At 44.6% G+C, this 21,918-nt stretch overlaps 1 protein-coding gene across 1 annotated transcript; it reads right to left on the bottom strand.

Moving 5' to 3' along the window:
• Positions 1-12,111: 12,111 nt before the first annotated feature.
• LOC138737749 (SH3 domain-binding glutamic acid-rich-like protein 3) lies at positions 12,112-16,646 on the bottom strand. The gene is made up of 3 exons (XM_069888335.1): positions 16,349-16,646; positions 14,731-14,898; positions 12,112-12,398 (listed from the first exon to the last, which is right to left on the bottom strand). The coding sequence occupies exons 1-3, from the start codon at positions 16,499-16,501 to the stop codon at positions 12,291-12,293; spliced, it is 429 nt and encodes a 142-aa protein (XP_069744436.1). The 5' UTR covers positions 16,502-16,646; the 3' UTR covers positions 12,112-12,290.
• Positions 16,647-21,918: the final 5,272 nt, after the last annotated feature.

Raw genomic sequence — 21,918 nt, 5'->3', positions numbered from 1 at the left:
CTAATGGAGGCAAGTATGCCTTCTTAACCATCTATCTACTTGTGCTATTGTCTTCAGGGAAACTTAGTCATAAGGTCTGTCTAACCATTAGTATTTCCCAGGGTGGACTTAGTAAATATATATTGGACTTAGTAAATATATATTGGTTGTCCCAAAATGTGTCCCCTCGTTTTTCTCTAAAGTTTCATCTGTCATTCAACAGCCCATTTGACCAATTGATCTATATTGTTCTGTGGCAAATGTCTACTTCACTATTAACACTACTAATATTTGCATCATTGGCAACTTTACTAATCATATCTCTGACATTCACATCCAGGATATATAGTAACTAACAGTGAGGCTGTCAGCACTGATCCCCATGGTACATTGCTGGTCACAGGCTTTCAACTGCAAAAAAAAATCTTTTGAGTATCATCAAGTCAGTTCTGGATCCAAATTGCCTGGATCTCAGGGCAGTTACTTTTTAAAACAATTTCCCATGTGGAACCTTGTCACTGGTTAATAAGTCATTGCTGTGAAGTTCCCAGTGTTTCTGTTTGATTCTGTGAATTAGAACATTACTGTGTATAGCACAGTACAAGCCCTTCAGCCCTTAATGTGTGCTGACCTATAAATTAAAAAAAACTAAACCCTCCCTATCCCATAACCCTCCATTTTTCTTTCATCCATGTGCCTAAGAGTCTCTTAAATACCTCCAATGTTTCAGCCTCCTCCACCATCCTTGGCAAGGATTTCCGGGCACCCTCAACTCTCTGTGTACAAAACTCACCCCTGAAGTCTCCCTGAAACTTTCCTCCCTTCACTTTGTACAGATGTCCTCTGGTGTTTGCTACTCCCGGTCTGGTGAAAAAAGGCACTGGCTATCTACCTCTCAAAATCTTGTAGACCTCTATCAAGTCACCTCTCATTCTTCTTCACTCCAAAGAGAAAAGACCCAGCTCTGCTATCCTTGCCTTATAAGACATTTTCCAATCCAGGCAAATCTTGGTAAATCTCCTCTGCACCCTCTCCATAGCTTCCACACCCTTCCTAGAATGGATTATACTGATCATTTCTCAGAGTTGTACTGTACAGAAAAAGACCCTTTGGTCAGTGCAAACAAACATTTACACAAATCCTCCCATAATTCCATTTTGAAGTTGAGAGTCGTGCATCTAAAATTGGAGATGCGTCACTTTGTGTGGTTAGCATAAATCAAAACTATTGCTTCAGGTTAAGACACAAGTGACTGCCGAAATCTGGAGCAAAAAAACAGCTGGAAGAACTCAGCAAGGAAGTTGTTAATGTTTTAGACTGAGACCCTGCTTCAGGACTGAGAGTGGAGAGGGAAGATAGCTGGTATTAGGAGGAGAGGTTGAGGGTCAAGTCGGGGCTGTTAGGTGATAAATGGATCACAGAAAGTGAAGGATGTTTGGCAGATGGATGAACTAAAGCCACAATATTAAAAGTGTTTTAAAATTTCAACAACTTGTAGCTTTCAATCCTCCTGTTGATTGGCTTTCACCTATTCACTGAAAGCAAAAAGCAAGGGGGGAGGGGTTGGTGTAGGAGACATGACAGGGAATCAGTGCTGCCAGAGCACCACTCCAGCACCTCATCAGGCCGCTTCAGGGTTGCTCCTGCACCTCCCGAGCCCGCTCAGGGCAGTGGTAGCTCAATGCAGGATCAATGGCCATCAACCATCAATGGCATAATCGCTCGCGCAGCTGGAATTGCTCTGTCTGAACCAACACCAGGGAAACGTGCATGGCTGTCACCTCTCTGTAACTGTGTACCCAATTGTCATTGTAGCATTAACTCCAACAATTGTAACCATAACACAGGTAAATAAGTAACTTCAGGAAATTGTATTTTCAATTCAACTATAGTTGCACGATGGGGGTGGGTGGTGGGGGGGGGGGGAGGGAAATGTGGGAGCACTGGAAAACTAATGTAAATAAAATTGTTTGATCTGATTTGGCCTTCATGTCTCGTGCTTCTTTGAAATAAATATGATAAAATCCACTCTTAACACATGGGCTGAGGACTTAGATGTGTCCCGGCTCCTCTCTGTGCATACAAATGAAAGCACCATGCAAATGGGCAATGGATTATCGATGTGGTGTTCCCTGTTGCCCTTAATTTAATTTCTGAGGAGGCCAATGTGTTACAGGCTGAAAAACAAAGCAATCTTTGACAGTCACAAAGCAATCACTGATCGAATTCAATGCTGAGACAATCTAAATTCATACAAATTAGCATGGACTTTAGTGAAGTCTATAATCAACGTACTTTTAATGTAATTTTCATCTGATTATTTGCACTTTTTAATTTGAAGTTCATAAATAATAATGGGGTGGAGAGTGTCAATTTTTGCTAGATACTTTCATAACTGTTGAGTGAACATTTAATCTAACCATGGATGATAACCTCCATGCAGATATGCAGTATTGTGTTGAAATAAAAACACCTATTGTTCAAGTTGTAATTGCCAATTCTAAAAAAAAAACGTCTGCTAAAATTAACGTTGAGCTGCATTATCAGATTAAAGATATGAGGCCAAAGTAAATGTCTTGATCCCAAACAGGGTGTGAACAGAAGAACTTGTGATAATGTGTTGTCCTTACTTACCAGTATGATCAGTTACTTTGTGACTACTAAATTTTAAAAAAACAATGTCACAATGCAAACACATGATGCTTCTAAATTTTAATCTGGTGTTGCAAATCATTTTGTAGTTGAATAATGATGAAGTAATTTGATCTTCAAACATCATTTGCATTGATGGAGACATTAAATTTGAGACAGGAATTGAAAACATCAAATGCGTAGTTGCTTCGGTGATGCTGGTGCTGCAGGTGGGTGGGCATGGCCCACAAATGCCACCCCACGATGCCAACCCTGCCGTGCCTTACTAAAGCTCAGCCTAGGGCTCGGGTGGTAGTTAATCCGCCGGTGGTTAGAGTGAAGTGAAAAGATAGCCAGGATTAGGGAATCCAGGATGCCCACAGTTATTGAAGCACTGGTGAAGAAAAAAAAAGTAGGTATATGTCAGTTATAGTGACATATCAGTCAGATCAAGTGAATTGTTTGAAGAGTATAGAGGATGTGAGGAGAGAAATCAATACAAGATATGAGATAGCTCAGGAAGTTATGGCCGAGGCAAATTCCAAGAATTCTACATCTATTTTAGACACAGGGTAACCGGGGGAGAATAGGTCCACTGAAAGATCACGGTCATTTATGTGCGGTCTTTTCTCGTGGTGGTGAAATGTAAAAATAGAGGGCATATATTTAAGGTGAATTGGGAAAGAATTTTGCATCCTGAGGGGTACCTTTTTCACCAAGTGTGGTGGGTATGTGGAACAAGCTACCAGAGGAAAGGGTAGAAGCAGGCATGATTGTAACATTTAGAAGCCATTTAGATAAGTACATGAATAGGAAAGCTTTAGAAGGACATCGGCCAAAAGCAGGCAAACGAGACTACCTTGGGTAGACAACTTGGTCAGCAGGGATGAGTTGGTCCAAAAGGTCCAGTTATGTGCTGAAAAACTCGAGAACTCGATAAGCTAAGAGATAAGTAGAGTTCTGGAACAGAAATTTTGGATCTTCAAAATGCAACTCCAGAATTCAGTCTGAGCTTGCAAAAAAAATCAGAAAGACTTTTGCTTTCAGATTCTCAGCTAAGAGGCAAAAATAAACTCCTAATATACTAGAACACAGCAAGATAGACCAATTCCAGGAGGTTGCTATATGGAACATAACTTTCTTGTGACATCCCAAACATTCTAGTGTACTGTGGTAGATATGCCTGAGTATATCAGCCAGAAGGAGCTCGAGGAACCTAGTCAAGAATAGATTTAGAATTGGGTATGAGAAGGCCACTTTGGAAGGATCAGAGTGTACTGTCAGTTGTATGATAAATTCGATCATTGTGTTCTAGCCTGTTATATTGAAGTCTAAAGTAGTCTTTTTCAAATGTTGGAGAAACTTAGAAGGACAAACAGTGTGCTTTATATAGCGAAGACACAACCAATATTTTATGCTTGAACCCTTAATTATGGAAAAATGTCAGCAGATGCCAAACCAAATGGTTGGGGGGGGAGCACAGTCCCAAAGTCAGGAAGTAATAGGTGGATGGGGGGGGCGGGGGGGGGAAGGGGGAAGAGAGAAAAAAAGAGCACACCAGCAAGCAGGGGGAAGAGGGTGGAAAGCTGAAGGAAAGAAGACAAAGGGAGAGCAGAGAGCAGGTTAGCAGAAACCTGAGGAGAAGTTGATGGGATAGTATATGAGGCGATGGACACACGTGTGAGGAGGGGAGAGGGGTACAGAATTGAAATGGTTGGCCGCTGGCAAACCCCTGTCACTGATGCGGACAGAGTAAAGGTGCTCCGCCTTAAGTAAAGAAGTTCCAGCACAAACCAGCCCTCCCTGAGGTAATCATGAATATGTTTCACAGCTTGCATTAATCTTAATTTTTTTTAAAAATACAATCTCTACCTTTTTGTCTACTTTTGGTGCATGTGGAATTGTGGCAAATCTCTTTGGAAAATTTTAAATTGGAACACTAGCATTGAAGGAACATTTAATTGCCACGCAATACTGAAAATACCTTTCAAGTTTCAAAGGCATAGTTTACAAAGTCAATGCGTATGATCACTTTATGTTATCGTGTTATTATCGAGGAAAGGATTCACCACCTCTCGAATGCCAGGTGTGACTATATGTGCTCAGACATGCCGACCTCACCCAATTTCTCATTCAATCCTGAGGGAGATTTAGGAGACATACCAAAGGTTTAAAAAGGATACAGTCCTAATGAAAGCAAAAAAAAATTAAGTGTAGATGCACAGGCATGTCTGCAAGTTCTAGTCAATGAAGGCAGCAATCAACAATCTGTTGGCTCGTTTTAATCGTCATATGGAGGTTGCACCATTGTACACCATCATTGTTTTACCAGATTAGAATCATGGAAAATTTACCACACAGATGGCCATTCCATTCTCCTCACTGTGTCTATGCTCATTGAAAAGTATTATCTGATCTCATCCCCACACCACTTGATCCTTAGCTCTGGAGGTTATGGCTCGTCAAGTGCAAACCCAAGTCATGCCCAGTCAAGCTCATCTTGCAAATTACAGGGTAGAAATATCAGTCAACATTCCGGGTCTGAACCCTCTAATTGAGACTAAGACAAAGCAGATGAAATTAAATACATAAAGGGGAAAAGAAACTGGGGAAGAAGCACAGGGTATGCAGGAGGCAAAACAAATGCAGTCATCAGTGTAACAGAGAAAGGATTAGGGAGTGCTACTAAAGTAGGTTCAGAACAAGAATTGTTCCAGGAAGCCAACGGCAAGGTCGGCATAGCTCAGGCCCACTCAAATGCACATGGCTACACCTTTGGTATGTAGAAAGCAAAAGGAACCAAAAGAGAAATTATCCAGGATATAAATCATTTCTGCCAGGTAGATCCAAGTGTAAGTAGAAAGGAAAAATTGGATCTATGATCCAGAAAGAAATGGGAAATGAAGGTTTACAAAGACTGGAGACCCATGTTGAGGGTGAAGCAGTTGGAACTGGGAATTGGAACATTAAAAATGTGGAGGGAATGTGATCTGTCCCAAATGACAGTGGGAAGGGAGTGAACAAGGGAGGGGTTGGGGATCAAGAAAGAATCAAGCTACCAGGAGACAAGATCAGTTGTGCAAGGACAGGCACAAAAAAAAAGCCTTTCAGGGCAGTCCCATTTGTGGAGCTTGGGTAGGAGACAGAAACAGGCAGTGCAGGGTTGGGTTACTATCAAGTTGGAGATCTTCTGAAGTGATGAGATCTGCAGTGGTATGGGAGACACTGTCCTGATGTGTGCTGGTGGGGATGAAGTGGTGTCTAAGAAGTGCACTCTACCCTTTTCAGGGTAAAGATTAGTTCTGCAATTCTTTGTTGTCTCCATCTCATCACCTAGTCTGTCAGCCACCTTGCTCACCCACACAACCCCCGCCCTCCCCCAATCGGCTTCATCTGGTCTTCTACCCATCCTCACCCCTTCACCGCTCATATTTGCAATCTCCACCACACTCTCAACCCAAAGCTTAAACAATCTCTTTGCGCCCACAGATGCTGCATTGAGTTCCTCCAGCAGCACGTTTGTTTTTTTTAAATAATTCGGACTTGGCTCCATGGTCACATCTTGCCTGATACAACTGCGGGCAATCTCACTCAAACAATGAGAACCTGCTGCTGTTCTGATCAGCAGTTTGCATTCACCATTATCTCATTGGACTGTGGAATCTCTGTTCAAAAATCATTTTCTCCATCTGCATTCTTAGAAGGAGATAGAAACATAGAAGATAGGAGCAGTAGGTCATTTGACCCTTTGAGCCTGCTCGGCTATTCAACGAGATCATGGCTGATCTTAAAGTTCAGTACCTCGTCCCCACCTTATCTCCGTAACCTTTAGTACCCTTATACTGAAGAAATATATCTAATTCCCTCTTAAATATATTTAATGAACCTGCCTCTACTGCCCTCTGTGGCAATGAATTCCACAGATTCACCACCCTCTGGGTAAAGAAATTCCTCATCTCGGTCCTAAATGGTTTGCCTATTATCCTCAAACCATGGCCCCGGGTTCTGGATTTTCCCATCATTGGAAATATCCCATCTGCATCCATTCTGTCCAGTCCTGCCAGAATTTTATATGTCTCTATGAGATCCCCTCTCAATCTTCTAAACTCCAGCGAGTACAATCCCAATTTGCGCAATCTTTCCTCACAAGTCATTCCTGCCATTCCAGGTATCAGCCTGGTGAATCGCCTCTGCACTCCCTCCATTGCAAGAACATCCTTCCTTAGATAAGGTGACCAAAATTGCACACAATACTCCAGGTGGGGTCTCACCAAGGCCCTGTACAGCTGCAGGAAGATATCCTTGTTCCTATACTCAAACCCTCTTGATATGAAGGCCAACATACCATTTGCCTTTTTAACCGCCTGCTGTACCTGCATGCTCGCCTTCAGAGACTGGGGTACAAGTACCCCTAGGTCTCTCTGCACTTCCCCATCTCTTAATCTATTGCCATTCAAATAGTAATCTGCCCTCCGGTTTGTATTACCAAAGTGGATAACCTCACATTTATCCACATTGTAGTGCATTTGCCATGTATCTGCCCAGTCCCTCAATTTATCCAAATCACACTGGAGCTTCCTGACCCCCTCTTCCGTGCACACAACCCCTCCTAGCTTAGTGTCATCTGCAAATTTGGAGATATTACATCCAATCCCCTCATCCAGATCATTAATGTAAATTGTGAACAGCTGGGGTCCCAGTACAGATCCCTGTGGCACCCCACTGGTCACCGCCTGCCACTCAGAAAACGAGCCATTTATCCCAACTCTCTGTCTTCTACCTGCCAGCCAGTTCTCAATCCACATCAATACTTTGCCCCCAATCCCATGAGCCTTGATTTTGGAAGCAAGTCGTTTATGCAGGACCTTATCGAAGGCCTTTTAGAAGTCCAGGTACACCACATCCACTGGCTCTCCCCCATCTATTTTACCTGTCACCATCTCAAAGAATTCCAATAGATTTGTCAAGCACGACTTACCTTTTGTAAATCCATGTTGACTCCATCCGATCCCTTCTCTGCTAGTCATATGCTCCGCTATTACATCCTTAATAATGGATTCCATCATTTTGCCCACTACTGATGTAAGGCTCACCGGCCTATAATTCCCCGCTTTTTCTCTAACCCCCTTTTTAAATGGTGGGGTAACATTAGCTACCCTCCAATTCATGGGTACTGATCCTGAGTCTATCGAGTTCTGGAAAATAATTCTTAAAGCATCTGCTATCTGAATGGCCACTTCCTTAAGTACCATAGAATGTTGCCCATTCAGAGCCAGCTCTTCAGCGCTTGACGTCCTGCTTTGCGGAAACTGCCAAAATGTTTGGCCTGGAAGTCAGCCTGAAGAAAACTGAGGTCCTCCACATCTCCATCGGGCACACAAAACTCAAAACGGTCAACCAGTTTACCTATCTCGGCTGCACCATTTCATCAGATGCAAGGATCGACAATGAGATAGACAACAGACTCGCCAAGGCAAATAGCGCCTTTGGAAGACTACACAAAAGAGTTTGGAAAAACAACCAACTGAAAAACCTCACAAAGATAAGCGTATACAGAGCCGTTGTCATACCCACACTCCTGTTCGGCTCCGAAACATGGGTCCTCTACCGGCACCACCTACGGCTCCTAGAACGCTTCCACCAGCGTTGTCTCCGCTCCATCCTCAACATCCATTGGAGCGCTCACACCCCTAACGTCGAGGTACTCGAGAGGGCAGAGGTCGACAGCATCGAGTCCACGCTGCTGAAGATCCAGCTGCGCTGGATGGGTCACGTCTCCAGAATGGAGGACCATCGCCTTCCCAAGATCGTATTATATGGCGAGCTTTCCACTGGCCACCGTGACAGAGGTGCACCAAAGAAAAGGTACAAGGACTGCCTAAAGAAATCTCTTGGTGCCTGCCACATTGACCACCGCCAGTGGGCTGATAACGCCTCAAACCGTGCATCTTGGCGCCTCACAGTTTGGCGGGCAGCAGCCTCCTTTGAAGAAGACCGCAGAGCCCACCTCACTGACAAAAGGCAAAGGAGGAAAAACCCAACACCCAACCCCAACCAACCAATTTTCCCTTGCAACCGCTGCAATCGTGTCTGCCTGTCCCGCATCGGACTGGTCAGCCACAAACGAGCCTGCAGCTGACGTGGACTTTTTACCCCCTCCATAAATCTTCGTCCGCGAAGCCAAGCCAAAGAAAGATAGAATGTAGATTATCAGGCCCTTGGGATTTATCTGCCTTCAATCCCATCAATTTCCCCAAGACCATGTCCTTAGAGATACTGATTTCTTTCAGTTCCTCCCTTGCATTAGTCTCTATGTTTCCCAACATCCTTTGGAGGTTATTTGTATCCTCTCTTGTAAAAACAAAACTAAAGTAAGAATTTAATTGGTCTGCCATTTCCTTATTCCCCATTATATATTCCCCTGATTCCGACTGCAAGGGACCTACTCTGGATTTCACCAATCTTTTCCTCTTGACATATTTATAAAAGCTTTTGCAGTCGGTTTTTATATTTGCCGCAAGCTTATTTTCGTAATTTATTTTTGCTCTCTTGATTAATCCTTTTGTCCTCTGGTGCATCTTGAACTGCTCCCAGTCTTCAGTTGTGGTACTTTTTTTGGCCAATTGATATGCTCTCTCTTTGGACCTAATGCTGTCTCTAATTTCCCTTGTTATCCACGGTTGAGTCACCTTTTTTGGTTTATTTTTATGCCAAACCGGTATAAACAATTTTTGCAATTTCTCCATTAGATCTGTGAATGCTTTCCATTGTCTATCCACAGTCAACTCCCCCATAAACACCACCCAATCAATCTTACTCAACTCCCGTCTCATACCATCATAATTCCCTCTATTTAAATTCAGGACCTTAGTCTCGGTTTTAATTTCATCACTCTCCATGTCGAGTGAGAATTCGATCATATTGTGATCGCTCCTACCCAAAGGGCCTTGTTCAACAAGATTGTTGATTAGCCCCTTATCATTGCATAATACCCAATCTAAAATGGCCTGCTCCGAGTTGGTTCCTCGACACATTGGTCTAGATAACCGTCCCGTAAACATTCAAGGAATTCCAGCTCCTCAGTATTTTTACCAATTTGACTAGTCCAATCTATATGCAAATTAAAGTCTCCCATGATGACAGCTGTTCCCTTATTGTACGCTTTTCTAATTTCTCTTTTAATGCCTTCCCTCACCTCTACACTACTATTTGGAGGCCTATATACCACCCCCACTAACGTTTTCCGCCCCTTGCTATTCCTCAGTTCTACCCATATAGATTCCGCATCTTCCGAGTTGATATCCTCTCTGTTAATCGTGTCGGTCCCTTCTCTCACCATCAATACTACCCCACCCCCTTTTCTTTCTTGCCGATCCCTCCTAAATATTGTATACCCCGGGATGTTAAGTTCCCAGGTTTGCCCACCCTGCAGCCATGTTTCTGTAATCCCAATCAAATCATATTTGTTTATCTCAATTTCCACAGCTAATTCATCTACCTTGTTCCGAATGCTTCTTGCTTTAAGATATAAAGCCTTCAGATTTGCTTTTTTCACCCTCCTTGCTCTTTCTGATTTTTTTACTTTCGCTGCCTAACCTAACTTTTCCTGTTTTATCTTTTCTGTCCTTTGCCCTATCATACAGGTTCCCACCCCCCTGCCAAATTAGTTTAAACCGCACCCGATGGCTGTACCAAACCTAGCTGCCAATATATTGACCCCTTTTGGGTTTAGGTGTAACCCATCCTTCTTGTAGAGGTCATGCCTTCCCCAAAAGAGATCCCAATGATCCAAGAAACCAAAACCCTGTCCTTTACACTAGCCCCTCAGCCACACATTCATTTTTCTTAACCTTCCATTTTTGTCCTCAGTTGCACTTGGCACAGGTAGCAAACCAGAGATCACCACCCTGGCTGTCCTATTTCTTAGTTTCTGTCCTAGCTCTCTGTAATCCTTTTTCAGTACTTCCTCCTTCTTTTTATCTATGTCATTGGTACCCACATGTACCAAGACATCAGGCTGTTCGCCTTCCCCTTTTAGAATACCCTGGACCCGATTTGGGATATCCCGCACCCTTGCACCAGGGAGGCAGCACACCATGCGGGCATACCTATCTGGCTCACAGAATCTCCTGTCTGTATTTTTGACAATGGAGTCCCCAATGACCAGTGCATTCCTCTTTACCTTTTGGTCCACCATGCCAGGCTCAGTGCCAGTGACCTGGTCACTGCTGCCAGCTTCTGTCAGGTCATCTCCCTCAACAGCATCCAACAAAATATACCTGTTACTGAGAGGGATATTCACAGGTGTGCTCTCCATTTTCCTGGTATTTTTCTTCCCTCCCCTGACAGTTACCCACTTACCTGACACATCTGGTCTTGGGGTAACTATGTCCCTGAAAGTTAAATCTATCAACTCCTCACTCTCCCTTACCAGCCATAGATCCTCAAGTTGCAGCTCCAGTTCCCCAACTCGGTCCTTAAGAAACTGCATCTCGGTGCACCTGACGCAGATGTGGCAATTTGGGAGGGTGGGACTCACCCATGGTTCCCACATCTGACATCCAGTACAAAGCACTAACCCCATAGGCATGACTGAGCTAAAATAATGCCACTTACCTTTCTCCTCGCCTGCTTTTGCCTAAGGCTGTTGAGATTACCTCCTTTGGAATGAAGAATGAAAACATTGTAAAATGTCCTATTCTAGTCACTACCATAAGTGAACAAAAGGATTGGTGGGTCAGAGCAAGTACTTAACATTGCCTCTATTCCAAAGGAATAAATGTAATTTATAGCAAAATTTGGACTGTGATTACTGCTGCAAAATTGTACTAAGTTTATGACAATAAATTCTGATTCTGAATAAAAGAGGGAGGAAATTTTGAATCAACTTAACAAGATGAGGTTAAAAAAAAAATCATAGATGAGATTTCTGAAATGGAAGTTGTTAATATTCAGGATGGATGTGGCATTTGAAAGTTCAGGATCAAATACTATTCAAGTCTTTTGGCAAAAACATGTAATTGTGCTTGTGTGACTCCACAAATTCCACCTGACCGTTTCTGAATTTGTTTCAATTTCAAATTTTCATTTTCCGCAGTATTGTGTCTTTGTTTCTGACTACATGATTATTTGTGGAAGTCTTAAGAAGAGCGATGGGAATTTTGTCTTGTCATGCAAGAGTTGTCAGTGAACTCATGTTTATCACTGCTATTCCACTACAAGGGAGAAGCTGCATACCTGGAAATGCAACATCTGGATAAATTGGCAATAAACAACTCAAGAAAAATGCACTTTCAATAGATTTTTTAAAAATTTAGATATTCATCACATTCACAGGCTTTTCCTGGCCTTGGGGCATATCACCCAAATACACCCATGTAACCTATTAACCCTGCACATCTTTCGAACGTGGGACAAAATTGAAGCACCCAGAGGAGACATTGATGTAAAGGTCAGAAGTTGTTCATTTCCACAGCCAACACAAATAACCAAATCATAACATCAAGGAAATCACTCAACCAATTTATTTGATTGCTTGTTTTTACAACTGCACAAAATACTTAATTTTCACTTCCAAAAAGTAAACTGCAGGAATAGCCAAAATTTAAGAGATTACTTCTGTTAATGATTGGCAAAGTAGACTCTCAGAAAATGTTCTTGGTACTGAAACATGCAAGATGTTATTTGTTGGTGCATAAATTCTTCTCCATCTGAATTTGGCGATTATCCAACTTTAAAAAAGCTTCTAGCTTCTCACTTTCCACAGCCTGTTCAAAGGCAACAAAATCCTGAAAATAACAACAATAATTTATTTTTTTGCCCACACTTTATCAATTTTCATTGCTACTATTTCTTACAAAAATCTACAATGCTGATAACTAACGCACAATTAATTACTCATTCAGCAAGTGTGAGACCTGATGGAAAGGCTACTTGAAGGGATATGGCAACTTGGTCAATTACTCAACACTTGCTCAATAGTATTTCCAGCAGACGCAATATGTTTCATGTACTGGTTATGCAAAAAAAGTAAAATTCAGTTGATTCCTCTTTCCTGTCTCATATGTAGCCTTGCATTTTACAGCTCATTCTGAAATAAATCTGAATATGAAATCTCTCTGCTTTTTAAAATGTGCAAAAATAAAACAAGTGCACTTTTAGTGAAGAAAAACTCTCCACTCTCCTCTAATTAGTGATGAAGTCAGTTTTACAGCACAGAAACAGGCCTACCAGCCCATGCCAACCAAGTTGTCTACCCATTTGCCTACATTTAGCCCACATCCCTCCAAACAGTCCTGTCAAAATATCTTATAAACATTGTAAATGTACCTGCCTCTACCATCTTATTCCTTGTGGAGGAAATGATTCCACAACTCCCATTTTAATTTCTCTTCTCATCTAAAATATATGGCCTCCACATTTAAATACCTCTACCCTGGAGGTGGGTGGGGGAGGGGGGGGGGAAAATGACTGACCATTCACCTTATCAATGCCCCTCATGATTCCCTCCAAGGTCCACCCTGAGCCTCCTATTCTTCAGGGAGAAAACTTCCAAGCAAATCTAGCCTATCCCTAGAACTCAACCCTAACCCTAACCCAAATATTGTGAATCTTTTCTGCACACCTGTATTGGAGGATTTAAACCATGCTTTTTGTTTCAGATTTAAACTTCTGCAAGGCTGAGAACCTGCTTGTTTTTTTTAAAGAATCAGCAGACATAAGCTAAATTCCACCATGGGGCCGAGATGCAGTTATCTGACAAAAGGACATCTGTGTACCAAGAACATTTAATCTTCCTGCCTGTTTTGGTCACAGACTGACAGAGGCCTAGCCTTGTTGCAATGTTTTGGTCACAGACTCTCAGAGGCCTAGCATTGACGCAAAATAAACCATTGTATTCAAAGCGATAAGCTGAAAGTTGTGTTATTCGATAGAAGTCTAGGCATGCTAGCTTGCTCGCTCATCTTTCTTTTTGTGCTGGGAATAGATGCTTGGGTAAGCAGTTTTTGGGTAATATAAGCCATGGTCCCGCTGCTGAAGTTTGAGACTCTCCGAGAGGTGGCAACATCTCTCAGCAAGAAGAACTTCTAGAGTCCAGCCAACGTCCCGGTTGGGAGAGGTGGAGAAGCTGCTACCTGCGCCCTGACAACCTACTATAAATGTGCGGTCGTTGCCCCTCTTCAGCAGTTGGGACCAGTCCAGGCGTTGATAAGTATAATTGGGAAGGGCTTGCATATTGTAGTTTGATATCAGCTTTAGAATTTGTAATAAAGATTTGTATAAACTGAAGTGCTCTCGGCGTGTGTGTCTATTTTCTTTCGGTAGCTCAAACACTGTGACCAATCTAAAATGAACAAAGTGAGAGGTACAAGTTTACCCAGGACAACCCCTTTCCATTTTAGGGGCATCGTTCCTCTAACTGGGTGTTCAGACTGGCACAGAATACAGCAAGTGTGGCCACACCAACATCTTGTCCAAGACATCTTAGTTCCTATACTCAATGCCCTGACTGATTGAAGGTCAGCATGCCATATGTTTTTTTTAACAACTGTATATCCATATGGGTAATCATTTTCAAGGATTTTGTGTAACTGTGCCCCTAGATCTCCTTAATCCTTAAACCTAAATCCTGTCATTACTAACCTTTTCTCCAAGGACCTTTTCTCCATGTAAGAAAAAATAGGGGGTTATGGGTGTGAGGTAGGGAAACATTAGATAATTGTAGAGTAGGTTTCCATAGGTCACCACAACATTGTAGTATAAACTATATTCCATGACAAATTCCTCTCCTCACGTGTAAATAGTTGGAATCACATTTGCACACCTGATTGACATTTTTCTCCACATGTTTAAATGGTTTAATATTTTTGGCCTACGTGATTCAAGAAGTTACCATGTTTAGTTACAGTTTAAAACAAAACATGATTGGTAAGCTCCAAACAAAATTACTTTGCCCATTAGAAATAAAAGATAACTAATTTCTAGTCTTCAATCAATGTGTTAAAAATGTTAAATGATCATTAAGCAAAAATACTAAAAGTAATTGTACAAACACAGAAATGTGCATTTAGTTTTGATGGTTAATATCCATATAATTCAAGAGAATAGGTTCCAACTTGCCCCACAGTACTGATCGCCATTAAATATTTGTGGAGGCATTGCTTTGGGATCTCCTATTTTCTCCCTCATTTCATCTTTCAGGTTTGCATCGGCTGCTAGATCCAGCAGAATGTAGGGTATATTCTTTCCATCCAAAATATTTTTAATGTTGTTCTGCTTTTTATCCAGCTGAAAAGAATTTTAAAATAAACTCTGTTAACATTGTTGGCTGCTGTTAATGTAGAAGGCTTAAAAATAAGTAATTTTATTTTTTAAAAATCATTTCATTTCTTATTAGCAAATCACTTTTGACAATCATACATAAAACTCCTATAATCTACTCTCCAACTATTCAGAAAACCTAATGGTTTGGTGTCTGGCTGACCGGGTACTGATACCTGCACTCCATTCACACTCTCGAGAGTCCTGGTCCTGGCACTCTCGAGAAACTCGTTTGGTGATTTTTCCCGTATTCCCTCTAAATCTTACAAGGCTCATTCAAAAATTATCCTACTGCATATCATCATAAAAATGTGAATTAAAAGTGCATTAGGGTATTAATAGGAACAGCATCCAACCATCTGGAAAATATGCTAGTCTAACAGCCAAGAGAACATCACTGAACTCATATACAAAAGTAAAGAAACAGAGTTGATGCACACCAAGAGAATCCATGAGCCATTTTATATCCCTGGTTTATTCATCACAAACAAAGAACTTTTTTAGTTTCCTCATATTTTAGTGCATTGATGCAATTTTTTTTAAAGCTAAACCCAAAGCAGAAAAAAAGGAAATGAGTACAGGTGAACAAACCAAGAAAGTTAACCAAGAATGTCAAAAGGCAGCTGAAGACATAGATCCCAGCATTGGGGCAATAGAATCCACAAGAGGCCAGGACGTGTTGTGGAAAGAAGGGGAGGCTTTAAAAATAGGCACCTCCTCTTTTCAAAAAGAACTACAGAATATTGAAACGAAAGTTAGTGATAAGCAATGCAAATGCAAGGAGAAAGAATGGGAACAAAGACTGATTATAGAACTATTTCTTATTTAAGGGAAACTTACAACTGGTAAGAGAGCAAGTGAAAGTTTTTTTTTAATGGGCAGGAAGTCAGGGTCTGTGCACCATCTCGTTTCTCTGTACATGTTCATACATGTAGGGAATTCGATCAGACATTCCTATCAGTCCTAGAAACCCAGTTGAGAATCCAGGTGGGAAACCCAGGGATGAGGATCAACCTTGGGGTGACTGAAGCGGTGGAGCCACCTTTTCGTCCATAGCGGGCGACTGCCCCCACTCGCTACAATATCACGCCTCCCCAATCGCGACAACACCTCACCCCCAGCACAATGAAAACCTCCAACAGCAGTCCTAATTAAAAGGGGCCACAGGGGAGAAGCCGTGCTCACTTGGCGTGACTCACCCCACACATCCCGAGGTTTTTTTTAATGGAACTGTCTGCAAAGACGTTCACTAAACGTCAACGACAACCAGGGCGAACGTTCCCAGCCTCCAGCCTCCCACCACCTTCCACGGACGCGGCGCTGAGCCGGAGTCGCCCGCAGACCAGACGGTCAATCCCGGGCCAAATAGCGACCAAAAAACACACCCCATAGCTTTTAAACAAAAAAAGTCCCGTACCTCAACCGTTGCAGTAATGCTGGTGTAATATATAACGATCTTCATGGCGAAGAGCTGCGAATTGCACGGAGTTTTGCAAACTTTAAGAGCACTGCATCGCAGGCAGCCTCGCCCTTTCTGTTTCCACCTCCAGCGTCGGCGGGTCATTTGCATTGTTTAATATGGAAACGGGGTGGAGAAGCGAATGGCGATGCCCTTTAAACTTCGGAACCAAGCATGTTTAGCGGAACCGAGAGGTTTGGTCAAGGAGGTCCTAACCAAGCATGTTTAGCGGAACCGTGAGGCTTGGTCAAGGAGGTCCTAACCAAGCATGTTTAGCGGAACCGAGAGGCTTGGTCAAGGAGGTCCTAACCAAGCAAATTTAGCGGAACCGAGAGGCTTGGTCAAGGAGGTCCTAACCAAGCATGTTTAGCGGAACCGAGAGGCTTGGTCAATGAGGTCCTAACCAAGCATCTTTAGCGGAACCGAGAGGCTTGGTCAAGGAGGTCCTAACCAAGCAAGTTTAGCGGAACCGAGAGCCTTGGTCAAGGAGGTCCTAACCAAGCAAGTTTAGCGGAACCGAGAGGCTTGGTCAAGAAGGTCCTAACCAAGCAAGTTTAGCGGAACCGTGAGGCTTGGTCAAGGAGGTCCTAACCAAGCAAGTTTAGATGAACCGAGAGGCTTGGTCAAGGAGGTCCTAACCAAGCAAGTTTAGCGGAACCGAGAGGCTTGGTCAAGGAGGTCCTAACCAAGCATGTTTAGCGGAAACGAGAGGCTTGGTCAAGGAGATCCTAACCAAGCATCTTTAGCGGAACCGAGAGGCTTGGTCAAGGAGGTCCTAACCAAGCAAGTTTAGCGGAACCGAGAGGCTTGGTCAAGAAGGTCCTAACCAAGCAAGTTTAGCAGAACCGTAAGGCTTGGTGAAGGAGGTCCTAACCAAGCAAGTTTAGCGGAACCAAGAGGCTTGGTCAAGGAGGTCCTAACCAAGCAAGTTTAGCGGAACCAAGAGGCTTGGTCAAGGAGGTCCTAACAAAGCATGTTGAGCGGAACCGAGAGTCTTGGTCAAGGAGGTCCTAACCAAGCAAATTTAGCGGAACCGAGAGGCTTGGTCAAGGAGGTCCTAACCAAGCATGTTTAGCGGAACCGAGAGGCTTGGTCAATGAGGTCCTAACCAAGCATCTTTAGCGGAACCGAGAGGCTTGGTCAAGGAGGTCCTAACCAAGCAAGTTTAGCGGAACCGAGAGCCTTGGTCAAGGAGGTCCTAACCAAGCAAGTTTAGCGGAACCGAGAGGCTTGGTCAAGAAGGTCCTAACCAAGCAAGTTTAGCGGAACCGTGAGGCTTGGTCAAGGAGGTCCTAACCAAGCAAGTTTAGAGGAACCGAGAGGCTTGGTCAAGGAGGTCCTAACCAAGCAAGTTTAGCGGAACCGAGAGGCTTGGTCAAGGAGGTCCTAACCAAGCATGTTTAGCGGAAACGAGAGGCTTGGTCAAGGAGATCCTAACCAAGCATCTTTAGCGGAACCGAGAGGCTTGGTCAAGGAGGTCCTAACCAAGCAAGTTTAGCGGAACCGAGAGGCTTGGTCAAGAAGGTGCTAACCAAGCAAGTTTAGCAGAACCGTAAGGCTTGGTCAAGGAGGTCCTAACCAAGCAAGTTTAGCGGAACCAAGAGGCTTGGTCAAGGAGGTCCTAACCAAGCAAGTTTAGCGGAACCAAGAGGCTTGGTCAAAGAGGTCCTAACAAAGCATGTTGAGCGGAACCGAGAGTCTTGGTCAAGGAGGTCCTAACCAAGCATGTTTAGCGGAACCGATAGGCTTGGTCAATGAGGTCCTAACCAAGCATCTTTAGCGGAACCGAGAGGCTTGGTCAAGGAGGTCCTAACCAAGCAAGTTTAGCGGAACCGAGAGGCTTGGTCAAGGAGGTCCAAACCAAGCAAGTTTAGCGGAACCGAGAGGCTTGGTCAAGGAAGTCCTAACCAAGCAAGTTTAGCGGAACCGTGAGGCTTGGTCAAGGAGGTCCTAACCAAGCAAGTTTAGAGGAACCGAGAGGCTTGGTCAAGGAGGTCCTAAGCAAGCAAGTTTAGCGGAACCGAGAGGCTTGGTCAAGGAGGTCCTAACCAAGCATGTTTAGCGGAAACGAGAGGCTTGGTCAAGGAGGTCCTAACCAAGCATGTTTAGCGGAACCGAGAGGCTTGGTCAGTGAGGTCCTAACCAAGCAAGTTTAGCGGAACCGATAGGCTTGGTCAAGGAGGTCCTAACCAAGCAAGTTTAGCGGAACCGAGAGGCTTGGTCAAGGAGGTCCTAACCAAGCAAGTTTAGCGGAACCGTAAGGCTTGGTCAAGGAGGACCTAACCCAGCATGTTTAGCGGAACCGAGAGGCTTGGTCAAGGAGGTCCTAACAAAGCATGTTTAGCGGAACCGAGAGGCTTGGTCAAGGAGGTCCTAACCAAGCAAGTTTAGCTGAACTGAGAGGCTTGGTCAAGGAGGACCTAACCAAGCATGTTTAGCGGAACCGGGAGGCTTGGTCAAGGAAGTCCTAACCAAGCATGTTTAGCGGAACCGTGAGGCTTGGTCAAGGAGGTCCTAACCAAGCATGTTTAGCGGAACCGTGAGGCTTGGTCAAGGAGGTCCTAACCAAGCATGTTTAGCGGAACCGTGAGGCTTGGTCAAGGAGGTCCTAACCAAGCATGTTTAGCGGAACCGAGAGGCTTGGTAAAGGAGATCCTAACCAAGCATGTTTAGCGGAACCTAGAGGCTTGGTCAAGGAGGTCCTAACCAAGCATGTTTAGCGGAACCGAGAGGCTTGGTCAAGGAGGTCCTAACCAAGCATGTTTAGCGGAACTGAGAGGCTTGGTCAAGGAGGTCCTAACCAAGCAAGTTTAGCTGAACCTAGAGGCTTGGTCAAGGAGGTCCTAACCAAGCATGTTTAGCGGAACCGGGAGGCTTGGTCAAGGAGGTCCTAACCAAGCATGTTTAGCAGAACCGAGAGGCTTGGTCAAGGAGGTCCTAACCAAGCATGTTTAGTGGAACCGAGAGGCTTGGTCAAGGAGGTCCTAACCAAGCATGTTTAGCGGAACCGTGAGGCTTGGTCAAGGAGGTCCTAAGCAAGCATGTTTAGCGGAACCGAGAGGCTTGGTCAAGGAGGTCCTAACCAAGCAAATTTAGCGGAACCGAGAGGCTTGGTCAAGGAGGTCCTAACCAAGCATGTTTAGCGGAACCGAGAGGCTTGGTCAATGAGGTCCTAACCAAGCATCTTTAGCGGAACCGAGAGGCTTGGTCAAGGAGGTCCTAACCAAGCATGTTTAGCGGAACCGAGAGGCTTGGTCAATGAGGTCCTAACCAAGCATCTTTAGCGGAACCGAGAGGCTTGGTCAATGAGGTCCTAACCAAGCATCTTTAGCGGAACCGAGAGGCTTGGTCAAGGAGGTCCTAACCAAGCATGTTTAGCGGAAACGAGAGGCTTGGTCAAGGAGGTCCTAACCAAGCATGTTTAGCGGAACCGAGAGGCTTGGTCAGTGAGGTCCTAACCAAGCAAGTTTAGCGGAACCGATAGGCTTGGTCAAGGAGGTCCTAACCAAGCACGTTTAGCGGAACCGAGAGGCTTGGTCAAGGAGGTCCTAACCAAGCAAGTTTAGCGGAACCGTAAGGCTTGGTCAAGGAGGTCCTAACCAAGCATGTTTAGCGGAACCGAGAGGCTTGGTCAAGGAGGTCCTAACAAAGCATGTTTAGCGGAACCGAGAGGCTTGGTCAAGGAGGTCCTAACCAAGCAAGTTTAGCTGAACTGAGAGGCTTGGTCAAGGAGGACCTAACCAAGTATGTTTAGCGGAACCGGGAGGCTTGGTCAAGGAAGTCCTAACCAAGCATGTTTAGCGGAACCGTGAGGCTTGGTCAAGGAGGTCCTAACCAAGCATGTTTAGCGGAACCGTGAGGCTTGGTCAAGGAGGTCCTAACCAAGCATGTTTAGCGGAACCGTGAGGCTTGGTCAAGGAGGTCCTAACCAAGCATGTTTAGCGGAACCGAGAGGCTTGGTCAAGGAGGTCCTAACCAAGCATGTTTAGCGGAACTGAGAGGCTTGGTCAAGGAGGTCCTAACCAAGCAAGTTTAGCTGAACCGAGAGGCTTGGTCAAGGAGGTCCTAACCAAGCATGTTTAGCGGAACCGGGAGGCTTGGTCAAGGAGGTCCTAACCAAGCATGTTTAGCAGAACCGAGAGGCTTGGTCAAGGAGGTCCTAACCAAGCATGTTTAGCGGAACCGAGAGGCTTGGTCAAGGAGGTCCTAACCAAGCATGTTTAGCGGAACCGTGAGGCTTGGTCAAGGAGGTCCTAACCAAGCATGTTTAGTGGAACCGAGAGGCTTGGTCAAGGAGGTCCTAACCAAGCATGTTTAGCGGAACCGTGAGGCTTGGTCAAGGAGGTCCTAAGCAAGCATGTTTAGCGGAACCGAGAGGCTTGGTCAAGGAGGTCCTAACCAAGCAAATTTAGCGGAACCGAGAGGCTTGGTCAAGGAGGTCCTAACCAAGCATGTTTAGCGGAACCGAGAGGCTTGGTCAATGAGGTCCTAACCAAGCATCTTTAGCGGAACCGAGAGGCTTGGTCAAGGAGGTCCTAACCAAGCATGTTTAGCGGAACCGAGAGGCTTGGTCAATGAGGTCCTAACCAAGCATCTTTAGCGGAACCGAGAGGCTTGGTCAATGAGGTCCTAACCAAGCATCTTTAGCGGAACCGAGAGGCTTGGTCAAGGAGGTCCTAACCAAGCATGTTTAGCGGAAACGAGAGGCTTGGTCAAGGAGGTCCTAACCAAGCATGTTTAGCGGAACCGAGAGGCTTGGTCAGTGAGGTCCTAACCAAGCAAGTTTAGCGGAACCGATAGGCTTGGTCAAGGAGGTCCTAACCAAGCACGTTTAGCGGAACCGAGAGGCTTGGTCAAGGAGGTCCTAACAAAGCAAGTTTAGCGGAACCGTAAGGCTTGGTCAAGGAGGTCCTAACCAAGCATGTTTAGCGGAACCGAGAGGCTTGGTCAAGGAGGTCCTAACAAAGCATGTTTAGCGGAACCGAGAGGCTTGGTCAAGGAGGTCCTAACCAAGCAAGTTTAGCTGAACTGAGAGGCTTGGTCAAGGAGGACCTAACCAAGTATGTTTAGCGGAACCGGGAGGCTTGGTCAAGGAAGTCCTAACCAAGCATGTTTAGCGGAACCGTGAGGCTTGGTCAAGGAGGTCCTAACCAAGCATGTTTAGCGGAACCGTGAGGCTTGGTCAAGGAGGTCCTAACCAAGCATGTTTAGCGGAACCGTGAGGCTTGGTCAAGGAGGTCCTAACCAAGCATGTTTAGCGGAACCGAGAGGCTTGGTCAAGGAGGTCCTAACCAAGCATGTTTAGCGGAACTGAGAGGCTTGGTCAAGGAGGTCCTAACCAAGCAAGTTTAGCTGAACCGAGAGGCTTGGTCAAGGAGGTCCTAACCAAGCATGTTTAGCGGAACCGGGAGGCTTGGTCAAGGAGGTCCTAACCAAGCATGTTTAGCAGAACCGAGAGGCTTGGTCAAGGAGGTCCTAACCAAGCATGTTTAGCGGAACCGAGAGGCTTGGTCAAGGAGGTCCTAACC

Source organism: Narcine bancroftii, chromosome 6 (assembly GCF_036971445.1).
Source record: "Narcine bancroftii isolate sNarBan1 chromosome 6, sNarBan1.hap1, whole genome shotgun sequence".
NCBI lineage: Eukaryota > Metazoa > Chordata > Chondrichthyes > Torpediniformes > Narcinidae > Narcine > Narcine bancroftii.
Note: the sequence above shows the minus strand (reverse complement) of the source record. Positions and strands in the feature narration are given on the sequence as shown.

Coding starts and splice junctions, on each gene's coding strand:
- LOC138737749 (XM_069888335.1), bottom strand. CDS start 16,501: ATGCAAATGACCCGCCGACGCTGGAGGTGGAAACAGAAAGGGCGAGGC. Junction 14,899..16,348: donor GCATTACTGCAACGGTTGAG/GTACGGGACTTT, acceptor AATTCTTTTCAG/CTGGATAAAAAGCAGAACAA. Junction 12,399..14,730: donor ATGGCGATCAGTACTGTGGG/GCAAGTTGGAAC, acceptor TGTTATTTTCAG/GATTTTGTTGCCTTTGAACA.